This window comes from Caloenas nicobarica, chromosome 5 (genome assembly GCF_036013445.1).
Source record: "Caloenas nicobarica isolate bCalNic1 chromosome 5, bCalNic1.hap1, whole genome shotgun sequence".
In the NCBI taxonomy this organism is placed as follows: Eukaryota; Metazoa; Chordata; class Aves; order Columbiformes; family Columbidae; genus Caloenas; species Caloenas nicobarica.
This window is the reverse complement of record NC_088249.1, coordinates 16848999-16871741: the sequence shown is the minus strand read 5'-3', so window position 1 is coordinate 16871741 and position 22743 is coordinate 16848999. Positions and strand designations below refer to the sequence as shown.

Sequence of the window (22743 nt, the reverse complement as noted above, 5' to 3'; positions counted from 1 at the left end):
ATAACTCTTGCCTTCCTTTTCTCCAAGGGTTGTGTTCAGCAGTGCTTCCCATTCTAGGGAGTCAGGAACTGCCACCGCTCTGCTTTTCCCAGGTCAAGATCGATCAGCTGACTTTGCTCACCTGATAAAATAGCCTTCACAGAAAGCTGCCAAATGATAAAATACACACCATTTTCAATGGGTTATGCGCTTCTTTTCCCTGATCCCTCGGACTATTAATTATTCCAACAACAAACATGAGATACAAAGTGGCTGTGCTACAGTGCTGGCTAATAGTTACTAGCTGTGAAGCTTCCTCGTTTACATGTTCAGCAAAGTTCCTTCAAGCCTGAGATGTTGAGTTTGACCTTTTTTTAAATGTGGCAAAGCTTCAATCTCTACCAACAGATACCGTATCTTTAAAATAGGAATTATTCTTTCATCTTATGAGCATAATGAACAGCTTTGAATTTGTCAGGGTAATCAATATTAAATTTGATAAACATGTAAGTGTATTAAGTTTATCAGATTAATTTATTCTCACTTCACTCAAAAACAAGTCTCCTGGGACCATGCTACTACACTCGTGTGTTTCTTGACTACTGTCCTTTTCTAGTCCACCTAATGAATCACAACAGAAATATGGCAAGAGTTATCTGTGATTTCCCATTCCCCCTTTTTTACCTTTAACTTCTGACTTGGTATGAATCTGTATGCCTCTTCTAGCAATTTGAGATGTCACTCCATTTTCAGCTGTGAACTCCACAACTACATGTGAACATCCCTAGGTAGATGATGCAGCAGCATCCATGCTCAGCCTCTGCAACCACAAGTACCACCCTAGCTGTGGTACTGTGACATTCGCAGAGATTTCTAGTTGCAGGAGGAGCTTTAAGTAGTGTACATTCACATTGGAAGAAAATATTGCTGTGGTAGTAAGGTTGAAATGGAATTGGCAGAAGAGGACTTTAAAAAAGGGGTGTTTTCTTTGTGGGTGTGACATTCCACATAGCTGGAACTATGAGCAGCAAGGGAGCTGAATCATGTTCCTTCAAACGGGAAAACATTTCTGTATGGTTCCCAATCAAAAAAAACCCCAAACAACCAAAAAAACCAAAAAACATCCCAAGGTGTAAAAGAACTCTAATGGCTACAAGTAAAGAGGTGTTTTCAGTCTGCTTAAGAGGCCTGGGAAATGTTTTTGGTGCTAATGTGGATATTCACAGTAGTATTTATCAGCTGACCATCACAGCCCAAAACAGGTGAACCTTTTCAAAGGCAGTTTGGCACAGACTGCCAGAAACTCAAGTGCAAGCAATACAATTTTAAAATCCAGCTGTGAGAAGCTGTTTAATGGCTGTTTTAAGATAAGAGTAGAGAAAGATAAATTCACTATTGGTGCTCAAAGATGATGTCGCATCTGTGAACATTTAGAAAGAAATTAGATTTAGCCAGCAATGCCACAAGCTCAATAAGGTGGCACAGAATGACCCCAAATTACTTAATATGGTCACTTACTGAATGACAAATGCCGCTTCTTATGTATGAAAAAATTAACAGATGTCTTCCAATTGTTGTGTCCTACAAGGAAAATAAGCCTTTAATCACTTGATAGACTTTTCTTCTGCTTGGCAAAATGTTTGAGAGCTTCAGCAGCATGACTGAACTCACAATTTGGACTAAATTTGTCTGAATTAGGCTTTCAACACATCTAACACAACCAGCAAACAACAGGCACATTTCTTGCACACTTATGCTGAAAACATGCTTTACGGACTACTTGTTACAAAATGTATTTCAGAGTTAGACAGGTGATCCTGTCAGTGAAATTTAGAATGCCAGACTCTTCTATTAGCTTGACACAAACACAATGGTCCAAGATTCAGTGTTGCTACTCCTGTAGTCCTGTACAAATTATTTTCTCCTTTAAATAAAACGCTAGCAACTGTCTATTGCTTTATTTTTTATTAGAGACTCGTTTCTATATTTAAGCTTTGTGAGGCTGCAAATAAATTCAGCAGTATATAATGGCACAATACAATAGAACAAAAATTGTTGGTGGGTAATTCTTATGTATTATTTTCTAAGAAAGCTAATTAGAAGCTTTCTACCTGAAAGATAAACTGAAAGCAACAGACTTAAATTTACTAGAGAGGGGAAAAAGGAGCCAAAACAAAACAAATACACACAATGTTTTAAATTCCTCAAGTCTTACTGCTACCACTGCCATATGTGTATATACACATATGTATTTTATGTTGTGTTTTTTTTTTTTTTTTAACATTGACAGAAGTATATTGACACAAAGACTACTTTCGTTTCAATGTCTAGATAAATCAAAGACTTTTGTTGGAAAGAATGCATGAAGCCATTATTCCTGCTTTTTCCACAGTAATGTCTCTCCATATTAAATGTTTGTATTTTTTCTTCAAGTAGGTGAGAAAAAGAGATTAGCATTTTATTCTAATTAAATCTGCTCCCAAACTGGGAGCGTTTGGGAGGATGCAACATCAAGTTTACAAGTATGTCTGATTAAACAAGTTGAGAAAATTATTCTTGAACTTTTATATAGTAATGTGGCAATAAAGTCGTCACAACTTGCAGAAAGAAGACATCAAGGCTTAAAATCACAAAGCTTTCATGAGGTATGTGATAATGTGAAATACTTACAAGGCAAACATCTTCCATTCTGTCTCTTCCGCTTCATCAGTCAGTCACTGTTATACATATTCCAGGTGGCCTGCCTTATTAGTAAATATTTATGCAAAATAGGTCAAGAACATGAATAGAAGCAATAATAAAATGCAGGTTGGGAACTGACATTTGATTAAAAAATTATTTATACACTTGTCATAATAATGTCACAAATTATATGGCTGTGTCTAACTGGTTTAATGCAGAAAAGTTTGATTAAAACAAACAAACGAACCACCACAAACTGCATTCTTTTACAGTAACAACTAGAAAAACCAAGCAGTTACTTCCTTCTCTTTGCACAGACTGCAGGATGAGCGAAGAACAGCAAAAAATGAAAGGGCCTAATGAGGAGAACAGAAATTCTTAACACTTATTTTTCCCCTTTATATCAAGTTTACAAAATTAATTCCTTACTAGAATTCTGTTACCACTAAAGGCAACTGACAGCTTGTTAGACCAAACCTAGGAGGACCATACTCTTTTCTTCCTTGAAAAAAACAAGGTGAAGGAAAACAATTAAGTTAAATGAAGAACAAAAATTTTCAACTATTGCACCTGCTCATAAATTCCACAGATAATCTTTCCCCCCCTGCTGCTGATTGAAAGACCCACACAATTAACAGGATAGACTACAAGTCACATACTTACATGTGGGAAACTGGTAAGGTAAACATATATGAAACAGTTATCAAGCACAAAGTAAACACAGAACAAAAATAAGAGGAAAAAATACATCTGCTGATTTTCAACAAAAACAAATCTTGAAGGTTTCTAATAGTCTGTGAAACAGAGTAAGAAAGATGAGAGAAACAAGGCAAGGAAGTTGTTCTACACTTTTCAGTGGGAAAGTACTGCCTGGAACACAGAGCACATGTGATTTCTCACAAAGCAACAAACCCCACCCATGTAGTTGTGGGATAAGCCCTAGAACAGAATCTCCAAGCCACAGGGATTTTCTCCATATTTCAAAAGACCCCCAAGGACTTGAGAACTGAAGCCTCTTATATCTCTCCTGTAGAGGTTCTTGTTCTCCTAAAGCAGCTTAATGAGGAACTTGACGTTCTTCAATAGCTTTGCTGAGTTTTAGATTTCTCTCCACAAACTCTCAGCTTACTTTACAAATGGAGCTGATTTACAGCATGCAGAAACAAATGGTCTTACCATGTTTTATTTACTGGCATTTATAAAGCTTTCTGGAAGAGAAACACATGCATATTAAGTTCTCTCCAATTAAAGAAAGCATTTGCGCAAAAAATTAAAGATCTGCTCAGTTACTATATTCAGAGGACAGGGAGCAGCATGAGGCCATTTGTAATTATAATATGTAAGCCACATAATTTTTAAACACTAAACATTTCCTTCTGCTTTGGCTCACCAAAAGGCAATTTTATTCTGAAGCAGCCATATATCGTTAAATAGACATGACGCAAAGAACAAGAGAGACTGCACAGAAGCCATCTGATTTCAGTTTTCTTTATATTTGTTGTAGGGAAAAAAAAAAAAGTACCTATTCCAGTCCAGTTTAAATGAAGATGTACATTTGAAGGACCAAGCTGAAATGTTCTCAGCCGAGGTAATTTCAAATTCTTATTACATTTATTACACAATGCAGAATTTACTTTGGTATACTACACGTGGCTGTAATCCTTTCAGAAATCAAACTGCCAAGTTGATTACTTTGTCTATAATGAAGTAAAAAATGTAAAATACAAATTCAATATGGTAAATCCACTTCCAAATTTGCATAAGTCTTCCATGAAACATTAACATACCAGAGAAAAGGGATTCAAGCAGTTCTTAAGGTAAATACAGTAATTCAAAAACTGCTAGATCTCAAGGCAACAAAAGAAATCACTATTTGACCTCTACATAAATAAATTCAAATATTTCTTGCATTGTTTTGGTTGATTCTGTACAAGTTTCAGTAATTTATTTTATTTAAATATAACTCTTACAACAATTTAACCCAGAATCTTAATGAAATGAGAAAGTTGACAGTTCTAATATAGAACATGCACAACACTCATCTTAACACTGACTAAACAAGGAATGGCATATAAAATAATTTAGAAATTACACATTTTAAACTGAAGATATTTTATCTCAGACTCACTATGAAGATGACTTTTGCAAGATCACTTTTATCATTTAGTATGCAACGTAATTCTTTACCTGCCAAACAAAGTGTACAAGTTATCACAGCAAAATTTACAGAATAATTGACTTTGGCCTTGGTCTTACAGACCTACTTACACATTGGAGATAAGTCTGCATCTTCCTCCCTTTAAATTCTATACATGTGTTCAAGCTTTAAACCTATATTTGGATCTACAAAATCCCGCAAGATAAAAAGTCTCTCAAATATACATCTTAAAACATTAGAATACATTGTCTTTGTGAACTACCTTTTGCTAAATTACCTACTCTTCATCACACAGACACCTCTAGAAAATTAAGCACTCACTTCCACACTCAACCCCTTGGTGCTGATGGGTTTGACTGCTGAAAGCAGCTGTTAGTTGGGGAGGTGAGATCAAATCACTGTGCAAAAAGAGATTAACATGCCTCAAATTGCCCCCAAACCTGACCAATCCTGTAAATAAGAGATACATGTCCTAGTGTACATTAAGTAAATGTCATAAATTTTGTGTGGGAAGACCGCTCAATAATCACACTCCCATATGCTCACTGTATTATTCTTTGGAGTTTGTATCATTACTTGAACACCTCAGATCAATTTTGTCTGGAGGTGTTTGTGGTGGTGGTGGTGGTGGTTGGTTTTTTTCGTTTCTTTTGTTTTTTAAAAATTCTGGTTCTTGAAGGCCCACTCCCAATGGCAGATCATTTTAATGGAAAAACAGATCTCAACACCAAGGAGTTAATGCTATCTATGCATATCTGAAACAACTCAGAGTATAACTAAGGCTTAAAAATCCTTCTATTTGTTTTGTGACAATCTAGCAACAAGACAGATTTTTTTCTCCCCTCAGTTTCAGATTTAACCCATGGCCAAATGAATGCCTGCTATAAAGAAGGCAGTTATTCATGCCACCATTAGAATTTCCAAAGCACTGGACAGTTTGTAATGAAAAGCAAAGCAAGGTACAATTGCAAACAAGTACATGACTTTTTACAGAAGGCCTCATTGTGGTAAATTATATGCAGTATAGTGTTCTCATTTTCCTTAAAGTGCTACTATCGTCGTATTGGTACGAGATCATCTATTGTTTTAGGAGGTCTTTTAGTACAGCACCAGCACTGGCATCAGGGGACACTGGCAGTGGTGTGAAAGTCGGCAACGCATCAGAAATGGGTTTCATAAGCAGATGTCCAGAACTACTAGCAGGTGTTATGAGAGGCACTGCTGCAGATCGAGGCGCTAAAAATGGATTGGTATCTGGTCTTCTGCTCGCTCTTGAGACTGCAGAATCTGAAATGTTCAAAAAAACCACATGAACAAAAACAAAAAAAATCAAAACCCAACAACAAAACACTTTGTTAGAAAGCATTCGTAAGTCTACCCAATTTTACAGCATTTGTTCACAAACAAGTTCTGAAATTGCCTATTACTTTCGCAACATGAAAGTCCTATCTTCTTGTCACGGACTGTTCTCGAAGACTTGCACTCTCTCTGTCTTCTCTCATCTTGCTTCTCACCTGCCACTGCTTCTTTTGCTGAGCAGTTCCTGTGTCTACACTTCAGGCCACCAGTCACAAGACTGACTTAAAGATCGAGGCACTCCCGGGACCCGCCAACCACACTGTGCTCGTTGGCAGCTGAAATTCAGTAACAGCTCAGGCTCCTCACAAAAATCTCTACAACTCTGATAGGCAACATGAACACCCTTGGCCAGGGTTCACTTCACACATGCCATGTCAGACATGAAGTATCTGTCACGTTTTCTCCAGCACTGTGCAAAGACACAGGCCCCTCCTGCACACCCCACAGTGCAGCAGCGCGCAGGGGTCCCACCCCATGGGTACTGGGAGAGCTTTCCCAATCAGCCCCCAAAAATCCCTGGAAATAAACATCATGGACAGTGAGTCACAATTCAGTCTTCAGGCAAAACTTAATGTTCGCTCATTAGTCAAATTCTAACAAAATTTTAGTTTTAATAAAGTCATAATAAACTATTTTTTAAAATCTAACAATCGACTTGCCCTTTCTTATCTTCCCCCATCAGATCCTCACTCAGCTCTAGATGTAACCTCTCCTCAAGGTTCCTACACCAGACGTAGAGCAGAAACTAAACTGACATTCCGTATCATACTGTTTGGATAGATGATTTTATCCAGATTTTGTTTTGTTTTAAAAAAGGTCTTACATTATGTAAACATCCTACTTCTCATAAATGCATTTCTGTGTGGATATTATACTGACATTTGTGTCCAGCACTTAAAAACTGCTACCATATGGTTTATTTCTAAGAACAAAAAACTTAAAGTACCCAGACAATTAAAGGGATATATATATATATAATGGGTGTCTAGTTTTACAAGTCAACAATTTAGCTCCTGAATGGACAAAAGGAAGGAAGAATTTCATTCTTCCAGACAATTTGTCTCAAGTAAAATAGGTACTTTACCTATTATAGCACTGTCATACTACAAGGAAGAAGAGTAAAAAGAAAATTAAACTAAAGTTAGGTTTAGTAAAAAAAATAAATATTGCTTTCAGAGATAAACTGGTATTTCACAGTAGATATCTATACTTCGTAACGTCCAACTACTTTACGCAAATTGAAAGAAGGTTTTTAGCATATGTATCTCTCTCTGTAGATCTGTAGAACACATAGGTTGGTTTGTTTTTCATTTTTTGAGTTTACAGTTAAAAGTTTCAATCAAAACAAGCTTCTGCGAATCAGCAGGACTGTATTAAGATATAGTCTTAAATGCACATTAAAAAATCAGGTACAAACCGCATCAGTTAAAAATCAAAGTTTGCATTTTACAATACCTAGACAAAATTGCATTAATTTCAACATGCATAATATAATTGTTCTCCACCTTAGAAAAATCAAAGTTAACACTCACGTACAGCTTACAGAGATCTCAAATCAGGCAAAATACTTAAGGGATTTTATTTCAGTCCTCTCTGAGCAACCAGGTTCTACATAGTAGAGAGGCACTACTAGGTTGGTATTACTTGCGTCCTTCACTCAGTGAGAACCCAAGCTGATCAACAGGGATGCTGAAAATCAGGACTGTGTTCACTGATAGACCATATGGAGCTGTCGACACAGCATCTGTTTGGCTCTAACAGATGCTGTTAAAGCCTTTCCATATCAAAGGGAATTTGGTCCCTCTAATATTCTGTATTGAGGTTATAGGAAGTGGGGTACAGGAGCAGTGGGAAGAGGTAAAAAAAAGAGAAAGTAGGAAATTGAGGGAGGTGGGGGGTGGGAGAAATCAAGTTCATAGTTCACAAGTGAGGAAGCACAGAATCATTGGAATCTCCTCGAAAATTATACCTTTAGTTATTTATGTTTTGGGTAAAGATTCAAATTTTCCTTCCAATGTTACCTTGCATTTGACTGCTGGATGGAGTACTGCTAGTTTTACCAGTTCCCGCGCCTTCTAAAGGTTTCATATCATGAACAGAGAGCTTGGGTGGAGGAAGGCTTGGGCAAGATTCTGTTTCGAGGAATTTCACAAACAATTCTGAAAAAGACTACAAGAGGCTACTAGTCATTATATTTTACCGATGCTCTGCTGAAAAGTAAGTTAAAAGTACATACATAAAACAAAAAGTTGTCAACAGCATCCAAAGAATTTTGTACTGGTACTTAGTACTGAGGACTTGATATTAGGTAGCCCTTACTGAAAGATCATGACATTTATTTTCAAAATACACATTTTTTTGTTGTCTCACTAAGTGGTATTTATGTGACATTGATAAACTTTGAAGATAACACACATACTTCGACCATAGCTCCACTGTTGACTTAAGCTGATTGTTTCAAGAACCCTACGCTGCTACTGACATGACAGTATTTCCTGTGTCCACACTCAAGCAAATTACTCCTCCAGAAACACATAAAACTTAATCATTTCTCTTAAAACCCATGGCTTGCTTTATTAGACAAAAAGTCTTGAATGAAGGAAGCATGGAATGATTACAGTGTCAGTAGCATCACAAGACAGAATTTTGCTTTGTAATGCCTGTGCTATACATACAAAAGCATTAATTTTCCTCTTTTACATCTGTAGTTAATCAGACCACAATCCTCTGGTGGTTTAAGTGCCTGCATTATTTTAGTGGGTAAAAAACATTCCCTACACTTCAAGATAATTCACAGTAATCAATTCTCAACACGCTTTTCTAGCTCAATGAGCAAAAACCCTAAGTTAATCCAAAAAGCCCAGTCCCTCAATGTTCTGTTCTTGAGCGCATTATTTACTGGTCTGCAAACTGGAAAGTTCCATAGATTAACTGCTCCCACAGACCAAGCTATGAGAACTGTTGCTTTACAGTATTGGAAAGCTTAAAATATCAACTTTATATGCTGTACATCAGAGGCACTAGCTGCAGCAGCTGAGAAAGCTTTTCAAATGAAATCTAAAGAACATATGGGAACAGAGTCATCAAAATACGACATCACGGTTGAATATTGCAGAATTCCAGGCTCCCACATGTCTTTAACTTCCAGCATTGTCAGTTTGCAAGATAAAGCCCATAATGTAGGAAGTCAGTGATCCCAGGAACCAGTAGAACAGTAACTGGATTTCTGTATTAGCCCAACACTTAGTATTGTATAAATTTCATCAATGCCTACATATTTATGTAGTGCAGAAAAAGCCTTATGCCAAAGCAGCTGCACAAAGCAAACAGATAATTCAAGACACGGTAGCATCTGTAAATGAAGCTCAATACACTGATGAACCAAGTATCAGCATTAATATGCAACTGCCCCATTTTTTCCACTCAAACATAGAGAATGAATGATTAATTCTTACACTATTTAAAATGTTCTGATGAGTTGGCCTCAGAGGTGTACTAGGGACACTCTTTGACCCAGCTCCTCCACCAAGCCAGCCAGTCACCCATCTTGTAACTCCTCTTTGGTCTTCAGATAACAACTAGAAAGTATTAAAAAAACAAGGAAACTAAAAATAAAGCAGCAGATAAAAGAAACTGCAACAATGCGCTCAGTATATTTATTCACCATAAATATGTGGGAATGCTACAGGTAAATAAAAACTTTAATTACTGTCAAAATCTTATTCTCTGCCTTACAAAGACTGATGGTCTAAAAACCTGGCTCTTTATTTAAAAATATAAGCCACAGATTCTTCACAGTACCTAGTGGTACATACAAAACTGGTTTACTTTTCTGTAACTGACATATTACAGCTACTATACACAACAGCACAAAGTTAAATCCCTTCCTTTCTGCACTGGCAGAATGCCTCAGCAAAAATGAGATCCATTCTATTAAAATAATGTTCTCAAAAGATTCCATTAAGATCAGCATGTCCCACATAAAAAGTGAATTCAGATGAGAGAACAAAAACCATACTTTGCCCACAGAAGTACAGGGACAGTTATATTTAATTTAGCAGCAAGTCATTCTATTTTCAGGTAAGGATACCACAAATAAAAAAGTAAGTCTAGTTTTCTGCAAAGTATTACCTGATCGAGTTCTTCCTTTTTTATTCCCAAGATACTTCCCATTAACCTTAACACTTCGGGACGTTTATTTTTTGGAGTATGAAAATGTCCAACAAAGAGATTTCTCATCAGGAGTCTGCAGAACAAAGGAAGCTTGTTACACAATCTGCTCTTAGGCAACAGTTGATACTGTAATATTGATGCATTTATTCCTCATACTCTTGTCTAATTTACGATAATCCAAATAAACAAATCTAATACAAAGATCTAACAGTACCTCATCAATTTCCTTCCCCTACAAATTATAAAATTTCTCATACAGTAAGAGTCAATTTGGACAGTATTAGAAATACTGTATGCAGTCAGGTGAGCAAGTTCTGGTGTAAGTACTAGAACCAGGGAAAATGTTTATTCTAAGATCTTGACTCAGGAGAGAGTTTAAACAGATACTTATGTGTAGATGTAAGGAAGGGGACAAGGGAATCCATTTGCCTACCCCTGTTTCAGTTCTAACAGGTGAAGAAAAAAAGACCAAGGAAGAGAGATTTATGCAACATCCAGGTGATGCCAGCTACATGAAGGGGCTTGCTGTTCACACCTTAGACATTATAGCAGACATTTATTGAGAACTTTTATCTCCTTTTGCAGAGCTCATGCTATTGAGGTGCACTTCAACTTATGAAGCGTGTCAGTAATCCGAATTTACATACACATTGATTCTACTAATCAAAATTACTATTTCCAACCACCAAGCAATTGAAAACTGTCAAAATAATCAAAGCATAATTACAAGATTAGGTACAGAGACCTGGTTCTGCACTACTCTTGCAATTGTGTTAGTAATACATCTGTACATTGTGATGAATAAAAACCAAGTATGTATACACAGTCTTTCATTAAAGACTTACTTATCCACTTTTCCTTCTGTGCTGTTCATAAGATTCATTAATTTATTTTGTACATCTTCTAACATTTCTCTTCTGATCTCACCTATAAAAGATTATGTCACAGCAAAAAAACAAAAATTGAAACTTTGAAACTTTGTTGCAAAACTTATTGATAATACAAGTTTTAAAATAAAAATGTTAATATTGTTATGGTGCTTTACAAAAAACTATATCAGCTTGATTTTTATACAAAAGCGACAACTTAAGAAGTGATTATTATTTGAAATCATAAGCTAAAATTTCTGGAAAGATACTCAATGCTAAAGTACAGGAACACACAAAATAAATCAATTGCAGAAGGTCTGACGAGTTGCTCTGTTGCACCTAGATAATACAGAACTAGAAAGAAACTCTTAATCAAGGTCTACAGTCCTGTGGTGGCAATCTTTTTCATAATCTGACCAAACTGCATGTTGGCATCAGGTCTTTTGATCTCAGTACTTAACCTCAAATACTTTGTAAACCCAGCTATTCTGCATATTCTACTATTGGGTTGCTAAAGCCTTGAAGTACTAAGGAGTTCTCCAGTCTCCCAGGAGAGTTACTGCCTAGCAGAGCAACACCAGCAGCTTGCTGTGGGTCTGTTCTGTTTGGACCTTTCCTGCTCCCATTCATCAATGCAAGCTCTTGAAAACAGCGTGCTGGGACACACTGATGCATCCCAGGACCGGTGCTGTGCTTCACGATTCCGTGGACTGGCAAGAAAGGCTTTGCAGAGATTTACACAAGATTCCCCATGCTTTTGGAAACACAAACATTCAGTTAAAAATGGCAGAGATGAAATGCCACAGCCACCACGAACTACAGACAAAACTGAGAGAAAAACAGCAAACACTTTCAGTCAGGCATCATGGCCTGCAAATTAAGTGAATATGTCAGTATTGTAAGTTAATTAATATGAGGTTGTCTAGGAGTGTACTAGGAGTCACTACACAGATCTGCCTTTTTTGCACACTGACTGCAAATTCATCAACCGGTGCAACGCCAGTAATGACATTTGTGGCCTGCACAAGGGACCCTATTTTTCCGCTCCACAAACCCAAACCAGGATCTATTAGAAGAGTAAGAGAGGAGTTTAGATTCTGCATTCAGTAGTGCTATAACTTTTCAGCTTTCTGAAATTCCTGACCTTAGTCAATTATTTGTCTACTGTCTATACATTTGACCCTAACGACAGTGTTTTTAATGAGAGAGACACAAATGTAGTAGCCCATTTCATTAAAAGGAGCCATGGCATGATATTGTTATATACATTCTTGCCTAATAATTTCACAGCACCAACTTCTCTACAATTGTAATAAGCCATTAACACAAATGATTTGTTAGTGCAAATACAGAATACACCTAATTACCCCAATCAACCTGTGTCAGTAACTCAGGCTTCCTCTGACGCCCCCCCGCCCCAAACCTAATAAAGATAAAGCTCATAATAAATAAATAAATTCTCCTAGAAGTTTTACTTGTCATAAATATTTTACAACATTCTGATTGTAAGGAAACAAGGTGCAAAGTTTTCCCTTAATAAAAACTCAGATATACTAGAAAATGAATAAAAGTATCTGATGTTCAGGTCTACATAAGTTTGTACAAAAAAACGGAGTAAAAAGTGCTAGAAAAACATATCTCACTTAAATCCCCAAATGCAGGATTTAAGAACACTGGTAGTAAAATGTTCTCAGACAAGAAAACAAAATATTATAAGGTTCAAAGAATTCTTAGAAAACAAACTACAAATGGCTTCACCTCAAGACAGTGAAAATACAATTTTTCACCAGACTGGGACTCTGCAAGATATGGCCTTTGAAGTTACTTTTTTCCTAATAAAAGTACAAGGAAGTTTTAATCACACATCAAATCTTCACAAATATAACTTCACTGTCACAAATATATTATAATTGGACTGTCCGCATGAAGACCAACTCTAGCCTACAGTTCCATAAGCAGAAATTTTGAGCTTTTTCTCCTCTCCCTCTATAAGGTTGAATGCTTATCCTCAAATCCTTTTGAAAAACCGTCAGTCAGCTTAATTTCTGTACCATTTTAACATTTCTTGGGCTCATACTAATTAAAAGTGCTTCATTTTAAAAACAAACACCCCCAAAGATACACTTTTCTTGTATCTATCTTGTAGTTAATTTCTAAAAAGCCTGAGCACCCTTGTAGGTGTCGTGGTTTAACCCCAGCTGGCACCAAGCACTGCGTGGCTGCTTGATGAGTCTCCCCCAGTGGGATGGGGAGAGAATTGGAAGGGTAAAGGTGAGAAAAGTCGGCAGTTGAGATAAAGACAGTTCAATAGGGAAAGCAAGAGCCATGCACACGAGCTAAGAAAAACAAGCCATCTCCAGGACAGCAGTTCCCCATCATCCGTAACAGTCACCCGGGAAGAAAAACACCATCGCCCTGAACATTCCCCTCCTTCCTTTTGCTTCCCGCAGCTTTTATACTGACCATGACATCGTCATATGGTCTGGAATGTCCCTTTGGTCAGATGGGCTCAGCTGTCCCGGCTGTGTCACCCCCAGCTTCTTGTGCACCTGCCATGGCCTGAGAAGCTGAACAGTCCTTGACCGTTCAACAACAACCAAAACATCAGTGTGTTACCAACATTATTTTCACTCTAAATCCGACACACAACACTATACCAGCTACTAAGAGAAAACTAACTCTATCCCAGCTGAAACCAGGACAATGAGAAAAGTGACTTCTATAAATTTTCATACCCTTCAAATCATCTGGGATGCATGAAACGCATTCCAATCTATATTCCACGTGACTTTCAATCTTTAACAAGTGCATGCCACAACTATGCTGACACAATATGGTCTTCAGTTAACACCAATAACTCCAGGAGAACAGAGTTTTTGTGTATATATATTTATGTCCAAGCGCTAGGCTGTGAAATGGATACAACCTAATATGTCCTGTTCAAAAAAATCTATATCTTTATATAAACATTTTACTTCACAAATATGAATTTTAGAGAGTATAGAGCAGAACAAACTAACTAGTATCATGCTGGGGCAGCTCTTATTAAAGGAACATAAGGATTAAACTCCTTATGAAAAACAAGTTAAAACCAATAATATATCTTCTAACAACTAAAACCATATGCACTGAAATCCAGTCCAATACTGTGACTGCTCTTCAGTACTCCCTTCTCTCAAAGCACAAGGGTGAGGCACAGGAGGATTACTCCATGGTTTCAAGGTTCAAACTTACTTAAAATTAAACTACTTCGTAAATGTGGTTAAACGGGACCCTAGTACTTGAAGGAAAACATTTGCAATATAATTATGGAATTATAACAGTTGTAGAAACATACATGGAAGTCCAGTTGTTATTTGGGTCTCCGCAGAATAAAACGGAACTAAAAACGTTAAACTCCTAATGCCACAGAAAGATAAACAGCATCTGAAAACAAGTTCCAAGTAAATCTCATGCTGTTGTTGTTGCTCTACAAAGCAAGACAATCACAAGTTTCCTTTGCAATTTTTATTCTCATGATGAATTTTAAACCAAATGTATTAATAATTGTTGTCTTCTATTTTTTTTCCTGGCAAAAAGATTTTATATCAAAGAGGACCAACTTTTAAGGACAGCTGCACAGCTATATTCCACCCACAGTCACTATGGAACTCTATCATTAAACATATTTTTCAAATGGAATATTTCCTTCTAACACAGAATCTTACAGTTGAAAAGGACTTAAACACGTACTTCGTGTGTATGAAAAGACTGAATGACTACAAAGACCTGAGCCAAAATTCAGCATGGACTGCTGTAAACAAGACATTTACAACAGTCTTCAGTAATTTGTTAACCATTTATGGCAATCCAGAAAACTGCATCTGGTACATCTTATACTTTTCCATTAAAATAACTTCTCCTGCCAAAAAAATTCATAAAGAAAATCTTCAAAAGATTTGGCCAACAAAACTGTGTCTGGGAATGTATTTGGCTAATTTTCAATAAGACATTATATGTTTTCTTGTGTAAATAGAGAAAATGGAGTGGTCTCTTTTTTCAATAAAAATTATGATTTATTATACAAAACATTAGAGTGCTGTTTCCTTTATGCAACAACCCTTTTTCAAATTTTTTTAACAAGTCAGTCATTTGCCAATACAACAGAGCTTGATAAAACACTGAGATTCAGTTTCCTCTCGAAGTTCAACCTCCCCTACTTGCATATGCTGAGGTTTGCCATCAAAATTAACCAGGAATGAAAAGTCTCCCATTTGAGAGTGCCATATTTGCCTATGTCAAAGTAAATTTCAATCCAGGGTGTTTAAAACCTTATGCCATGAATGTCTGTAGTGAGACAGAGATATGCAGATCAGTCGATTCAAAAACAAATCAGTGTTTAGTTGTACATTCATGTGGCAGCTTGAAATTTAATTTAGCTTGTCAAATTCATATGTGAACTCAGGGACCACTCCTATGATGCCCACTTGGATGCCAAATTGCACTTGTAAGTACACATTCAATCATGTAGTACAAAAGTCATAATTTTTTTGTAGAGTTCTTGCTGAACTTGTGAAGACTTTCAAATGACTTTTCACACCAACTATCTGATCACAAGCAACTATGCTTTAAGAAAATATTATTTACTTCAAGAGTAAGGCAAATTATAATTTAAAAATGAATAGCAATAATTAGTTGTATATGTTCAGAGCAAGAGTTACCACTTCATTGAGCAGAGATGACATTCAAGATCTTCCCCCAGCAAGCCTTAGATAAAGGCATTCACCCCAAAATTGCACACAGACATGGGGAAAAAAACCCAGAAAGTAGCAGCTGTTAAGGAACCACAGAGAGTGAGCAAACCTCTGTTCTTTGAGGTCCCTTTATAGAACCACTTCAGGGATGAATCACAAGTTTTCTTATGATTTTAGATCTATTCCACGTGCTCAGTAAAAGCCTGACCATAACAGAGGATGCTGCAGTAACAGCAAAATATGGTGACCCACAGAAATAAAGAGGGAAAGAGAAAGTAGGACTCAGTTGGGAAAATGGAGGAGGAAAAGACAGATGAAGACAATTTAAAAAAAAGAAAAAAAGCTAATATTCCCCCAGGAGTCAGTACTGTTAGTAATTTCACCCATATCAGAACTGTCATGCAACCGGACACAGAGAAGTAACTTTACCTCTTGGTTCAAGGAAACAGAATTACAAGTTGGGGCTGAAAGTAAGTAACAGAAATCCAGCAAAATTATTGTTATTAGTCCTAGGTCCTGCTTTAGCTAATGCTATGACTCCTTTCTCATGAAAACTGAAACTAACGCAGTAATTAAAAAAAGTGACCTTATGTTACTCTCATAGCTATTTTGTCACCTTCGAGTGAGTCTCTGAGCTTATAAAACTTAGTGATGTCTGATATTCAAATTCATTTTATAGAAATCACCCTTAATTTTTTCCATTTCATTATACTAAATAGGGTAAGGCCATAAAATACAAATGCACCAAAATTATTTCAGTTTTTAGTAAAAGGTTATTCTGACTTTTTAGGCTTTCCTAAAGTTTTAATGCTAAACGTGTTTAGGAAAGATGAAGTATGCATCTTTTACAGAATTCATGTTTCAATTATATCAGAAAAAGAAAAAAAACCACCAAAACCACACTCCAAAACATTCACAGAATCACAAAATCAAAGAAACATTTATGTTGGAAGGGACATCATCATCATCTAGTTCAACCCCTCTGCTCAAGCAGGGTCATTTACAGCAGGTTGTCCTAGACCATGGCCACTTGGGTTTTGAATATATCCATGGGTGGACACTCCACTTCTCTGGGCAACTTTTTCCAACATTTAACCACCCTCACTGTAAATATTCTTCTTTTTCAAAACCGCTTCTTCTGACAAATTTCTCTACCATCTGGACAAGTTTTGCTTTCAAACCCAAAGTAATAACATTCATTGAATATTAGAGTACTTAATCTGAGAACCATATGAAAAGCATCTTTCTGAAGACAAGCAACCAGGAATCTTATTTGAAATGAAATCTGAAAATACGGTCTAAAGATGTATCCAACGCCTTCTGCATAATCTCTTCAGACAGTCTCACATCTGTGCAAGAGCTGCTCCCTCTCCATCTCTTACCAATAGCACACCTTTTTGCCCCACCTCACTGTATTCCTGTGTCTATGTCAAATATCATAGGAACTTACTTTGGAAAATGTGAAGTTTGGTATTTCACAAACTTTATAAAAAGACACTGACAGAGCTAAATCAAGGGCTTTGGTGTTTACAAGAAAACAAACAAACAGACAACTGCTACATGGCTCTCTTTTGAGAAAGGTCACTAACAGAAGGGGTAAACATACTTGTTTATAAAGCAAATTAGAAAAAGTCCTCAAAAGGTGGCACAGAATTACTCTTTTCCTCATAGGGGATGAAATTGGGTAAGTTTCTAGAAATATTACATTGTCTCCTCAGCTGTTTGGAACGTTTTAAGCGGGGATTAAAAAAATGTAGTTACCTTCTTTCTTAAGCTCTTCAATCTGCTCCTCTTTGATGTCAAGCTGCTCAGTAAGTCTTGATGCTGCATCCAGTGCAGCATTTGCCTCCTCTAAACTTTCCTGAATAGAGGGCAGGAAAGTGACAAAAAGAGAAGCAAGTTTACTATCACACTTATGCTAACACAACCCAGATCAAATGTAATAGATGCAGAGACTTCAATCACTCGTTCTTTAGAATAACTGCATTGTAAACATCCCCAGCAAAGGGATGGTCAGCAGAGGGATGCTGTTTTGCTGATCTTCTTTTAGTGCCTCTGTCTCTTCCAAGGAAGAGAGAATACTTTGATAACTTCGTGTATTCTTAGACAGTAACAGCACGGCAGTTAAGAACAAGAAAAATGAGTCAAGCATTATCATTCAGTTTCATAGGGTTCAATTTCATTATTCAGCACACCTGCAGTGATACAACTTTTTCTTCTAAGTGTTCAGCTTTTTTCCTCCATTCTGCAGTCTGTTTTTGGTGTTTCTCCAGCTCTGCTGAATACATAGCTTTTTCCTCTAAAGAGTTAAAAATACAAAAGAAAAAAATCTTGATTCACAACATGCAACTCTTTTTGTGATATACAATTGCAAAATCTCAGCATTATCATGTCTGGTCTTTATAAGGTAGAGGTGGAATTCAAATTTCATAAGTGGGATACTGACCATCGGTTTTCACAGGGCTAGAATTGTTTTTATAATTTTTTTTAAAGACAACAGATGCTGAAATTCAAGCTATCAAAAAGGAAACTGGAGAACTAATATTTAAAAAGCATGAAAACACGCAACTTTCCCAGTTGAAAGCTGGTTGTTGCAATCTTTGCTGTTTCTTGACCACTCACCCTGTTGGAATTGCTCTAGTACCATCTGCAGGTTGGCCAGTGACAGTGCATACTGCTTCACTTGGTCCTGGGAGATGGTGAGCTGGAGCACCGATTCATCCCTCTGCTTGGAAACCAGGTTCAACTGCTCTTGCAAGGATTCAACTTGCAGACTAGCTTGATGACTTAACGAAAATAAAACGCATTATTTATGAAGACAATAACAGAAGTCATCACAGCAAAAATTAAATCTCAGCAAAAATAGCCTACCTTTAATTTTTCAGCTCAATTTATAAAAATTAAGGCAATTTTTGCCCCGATTCCTCTTTAAAACAAAACAACAAAAAAACAACCTAACAATAGATTTTAAATAAGTCTGGTAATAAAATTTTGGCAATTAAAAAAACCCCAACCTACTTTTGTTTGAAGAATAAAATAATATTTGTCATTCATTACTGTAAAAGTAACATTACCTACCCCCAAAAAAGAAACCACATCTTGCTAATTGTCTGCTTCAATTACTACATGAGTCAATAGGTCTTCCTACCAATTTTTACTTTTAAAACCAGTCTCCAAGAACTCAGTGTCTCTTGCTCCATAGTGACCAGTGAACACTCCCTTTAGCTTCCCAATATGCAAAAATATTATGAACGTGATTTACTCCTATGCCAGTCCTTTTAAGGAGTGCATATCAGATGGGAAACAGGCAGTATTTCTTGAAAGGTATTTGACAAGTTTGATGAAGAATTAAGAAACATTCTGACGAACAGTTTTTACAAAACATGCTCCCAACTCTTCCACTTTCCCCATGATTTTTCACAACAAATTCCGCTCAACTCTCTTTGCTGAGAACATTAAGAGCAGAAGCCATCTTTGGCACTTAAAAAGGACTGCAGGTACATACATTTTTTTTAAATTAAAATACTTGTTCATTTGGACAACTGTAATAAGATGAAAAAATAATTATTTTGCCCAAAGTAAACAACATTCCCTTAAATAAATCAATATTAAAAGCAGTCAAAACAGGCACTGAGTAATTTTAAAACCCGAGTTTTCATTGTTCTGTGATTATGGCAAATAAATAAAAAACCACTTTAAAATACCTAAAAAACAGTTTAAATCCTCAACAGTAGCCAAATCTATTTCAAATCATCTTCCTGATTTGGAGTAATAAAAGTTCATTACTTTTTGTCTTCCCAAGTGCTTAGCGTGTTACAGAATGGTAATTCAGTAAAATAAACCATCAGTACCAGCCTAAATAACTATGATATTTACAGCCAATGCCACTGCTGTATACATTAAGGCTACCTGGCATTCTCCACTGCAGTAGATGAGGATGCGAGTTTTTCTTCCAAAATCAAAACTTTCTTTCTTAGTTTGACCTCCCTGTCTTCTGCAGCTAAAGCTTCTCGCGTGTAGGAGTCTTCCATTTCCAAAAGGTGATTCCGTAACCTCTCCAGTTCCTGATTTAGGCGCTGTTCTTTCTCACACAAATGCTGTATCTGTGTACAACAGAACCTTGAGTTGCTTGTATTATCACTACTCATTAAAATAATTTAAGCAAACACAAAACATGTTCATTGAAGCACATGGCATGTGTATTGATTGTAAATGCTTTTTTACAAGTGATTGCTACCAAAATGAATTAAAAATTACGTTTTCTTTTATTTCTTGCAACTGTAAATTTTTGGTGGTGTACCTCACTCTGCAGGGCACTGCTCTCCATCTGCTTCTGTTTGAGTGCTACCATGACTTGGTCTCTCTCTTGCTGAAAAGTAACAGCCTTTTCCTGCATTGATTTAACTTCATTTAACAGTTGATTCAATTCTCCTGTCTTGCCCTGTTGAAGACACAAACAAGCTTTTCAAACATGGCACATAATTTTACCACAGGAGACCGAGCCTTTGCTGAGAAGAGCGTAAAGACAATAATGATATAAACAAGGAAAAGAGCAGGACACCTATAGCCCTACAGCACAGAAGAACATCCAGGGAAAATATTATTTTGAAGATATTTCACTCATGTTACAAGACAAAGTAAAAGTTATTGCTAAAAGACACCATACGGATGCATTGTTTTAATGTACTGCTGTGAAGAAACAGACACCTGCCTATCTTTAGATGAGAAGGTATTACATATGTAGTGTCTCAGACACTTGTATACTTGAATATTTCACTTTTCCCTGTGTTTGGAATCTATTCTCTGTGATACCCGATCATTAGGCCATGCACATGTAAAGCATCCACCTAAGCAGGTCAACTTGTCTGAACTTAAGAAAGCTAAACACATGAAGAAATCTTCAAAAACAAACCGTAAGGTGACCTCAGTCCCAAAGATGAGCCTTCAAAGAATCACACAATGTCCATCACATTTTCAAATGTCAACTTTCAATTAATAATGTTCCCATTTACATGCAATTTACTACAACTTTACGTTAGCATGTAAAGGAGAAGTGTATGTCAGTTACACAGAATTCACATGTCCATCTGAATGCTTTTTCAGTTATTTCAAACTTTTCAGCATATTCTTTACTTTTTGTCTTATATGTTGTTTTGAAAGCAGTTACTTTTATTGACCATGTTGGAGAAAAGTAAACCAATCTTTGTTTTTAACCACTAATACTTATGAGCTTCAATTATTTGTTTTTATTAATCAAACTGAAAACAGTAAAATTCTTTTTGCAGTAGAATCATAAACTCGCAGGCAAATCTCCTCTTTTTATGTCGTGTTATCTTCTCGCACACACAGAAATTACAAAACTGTTTGCATACTATTTTTCCTAGTTCTCCATGGCAAACACGAAGCATGTAACAGGAACTTCTCTGATTTGTATAAGAGAAATGTCCAGACAAATGTTCCACGCTTGTGAAACTGAAAGCCTAAGCCACCAGTGAGTGAAAATCTATAGGGCAAAGATACGCAACACAGTGAACCTAGCCAGACAATGCTAGACAATGTAAGTTAGAATAATAATAATAAAAAAAAGAGTGTGAATTTCTAAAGTATTTGTATGTTTCATATGGGTAAGACTGCTGAACATAAAAAGTCCCAATGGTAATTCAAAGCTATTTTTCACAATGTATCTGTACTTTGATACAATAAAACTCATTGTAATTCTATAGCATTTCTTTAGACTGGAATCAAGAAACCTCTACTATGAGCAGACAGAGCTAAACATCTGTCCTAACTCAAACTTCTCCAAAAAAAATAATCCTACTTTTTGGTATCTATTATGCCAAAGTTGAGACTTCCAAGTGATACATTTTAAAAGATACATATTTTAAAACATAAGCCATATTTTGCTTTTCCAAATACATTAGATTGAAGATTTAGTTGGTAGTTTGAAAACGCTTCAAACAGATGTGAGGTGGGTCAAAGACTGGAACAGGCTGCCCAGAGAAGCTGTGGCTGCCCCATCCCTGGAAGTGTTCAAGGCCAGGTTGGACGGGGCTTTGAGCAACCTGGTCTAGTGGAAGGCAGGAGGGTTGGAACTAGATGATCTTTAAGGGCCCTTCCAACCCAAACCATTCTATGATTCTATGATTTTTTTAATTATACTTACGGCAGGGGAAAAAAATAATGCCAAGTAATTTAGCAATGGTTTGCATAAATAGCATGCTCTGATAACAGGCAATGCTTATAACTTTGGAAAATGAAAAGGGATGCTAAAGGCAACAGGGAGAATAAGAACAGTGTGCGTGGAGGGGGATAACTGTAAGAGAAGATTGAAGAATAGTGACCAGAACCACCAAAATGAGGAGAATGGGGACCCGGACAGTACAGAGGAAAGAAAGAAAATTATTTATTTGGAATCAGTGACCAGAAAAGCCTGCCCACTAGGACATATTCACTTTCAGAGCCTAAAAAGCAAATCAAAACTATCTACATCTGCAATTCTACTGTCACATGTTTGTCAAAACTACAGGAAGACTTTTGCGCTGTACTTAATGCCTGTTTCTCAAAGGGAAATGGCAATTCGCACATTACTTCATTAACTCCAACGGTTCGTACAACATGCTGTTGACATGTGTATCAATGATGTCACATAATTCTTTGCTCTTTTAAAAAAGATTCTTCCTCAAATTACATATAATAAGCCATTGCAACTTTTATCTGAACATATGTTTTGAAAAAAGTATCCATTTTTCCATAAGTCAAATTGTAGTAAAGGAACCATTAATTTAGCTTG

General features: G+C 36.5%; 1 protein-coding gene across 1 annotated transcript in view; it reads right to left on the bottom strand.

Moving 5' to 3' along the window:
- Positions 1–3949: 3949 nt before the first annotated feature.
- The window catches only part of TRIP11 (thyroid hormone receptor interactor 11), a 34458-nt gene continuing 15664 nt past the window's right edge, over positions 3950–22743 (bottom strand). Inside the window, exons 11-20 of the mRNA XM_065636954.1 lie at positions 20254–20394; positions 19863–20056; positions 18576–18739; positions 18149–18252; positions 17715–17814; positions 11197–11278; positions 10310–10424; positions 9634–9756; positions 8200–8347; positions 3950–6106 (exon numbers count right to left, since the gene is read on the bottom strand). Of these exons, the coding sequence (XP_065493026.1) occupies positions 5898–6106; positions 8200–8347; positions 9634–9756; positions 10310–10424; positions 11197–11278; positions 17715–17814; positions 18149–18252; positions 18576–18739; positions 19863–20056; positions 20254–20394 (1380 nt within the window). The 3' untranslated portion in view covers positions 3950–5897. The remainder of the gene's footprint in view (positions 6107–8199; positions 8348–9633; positions 9757–10309; positions 10425–11196; positions 11279–17714; positions 17815–18148; positions 18253–18575; positions 18740–19862; positions 20057–20253; positions 20395–22743) is intronic.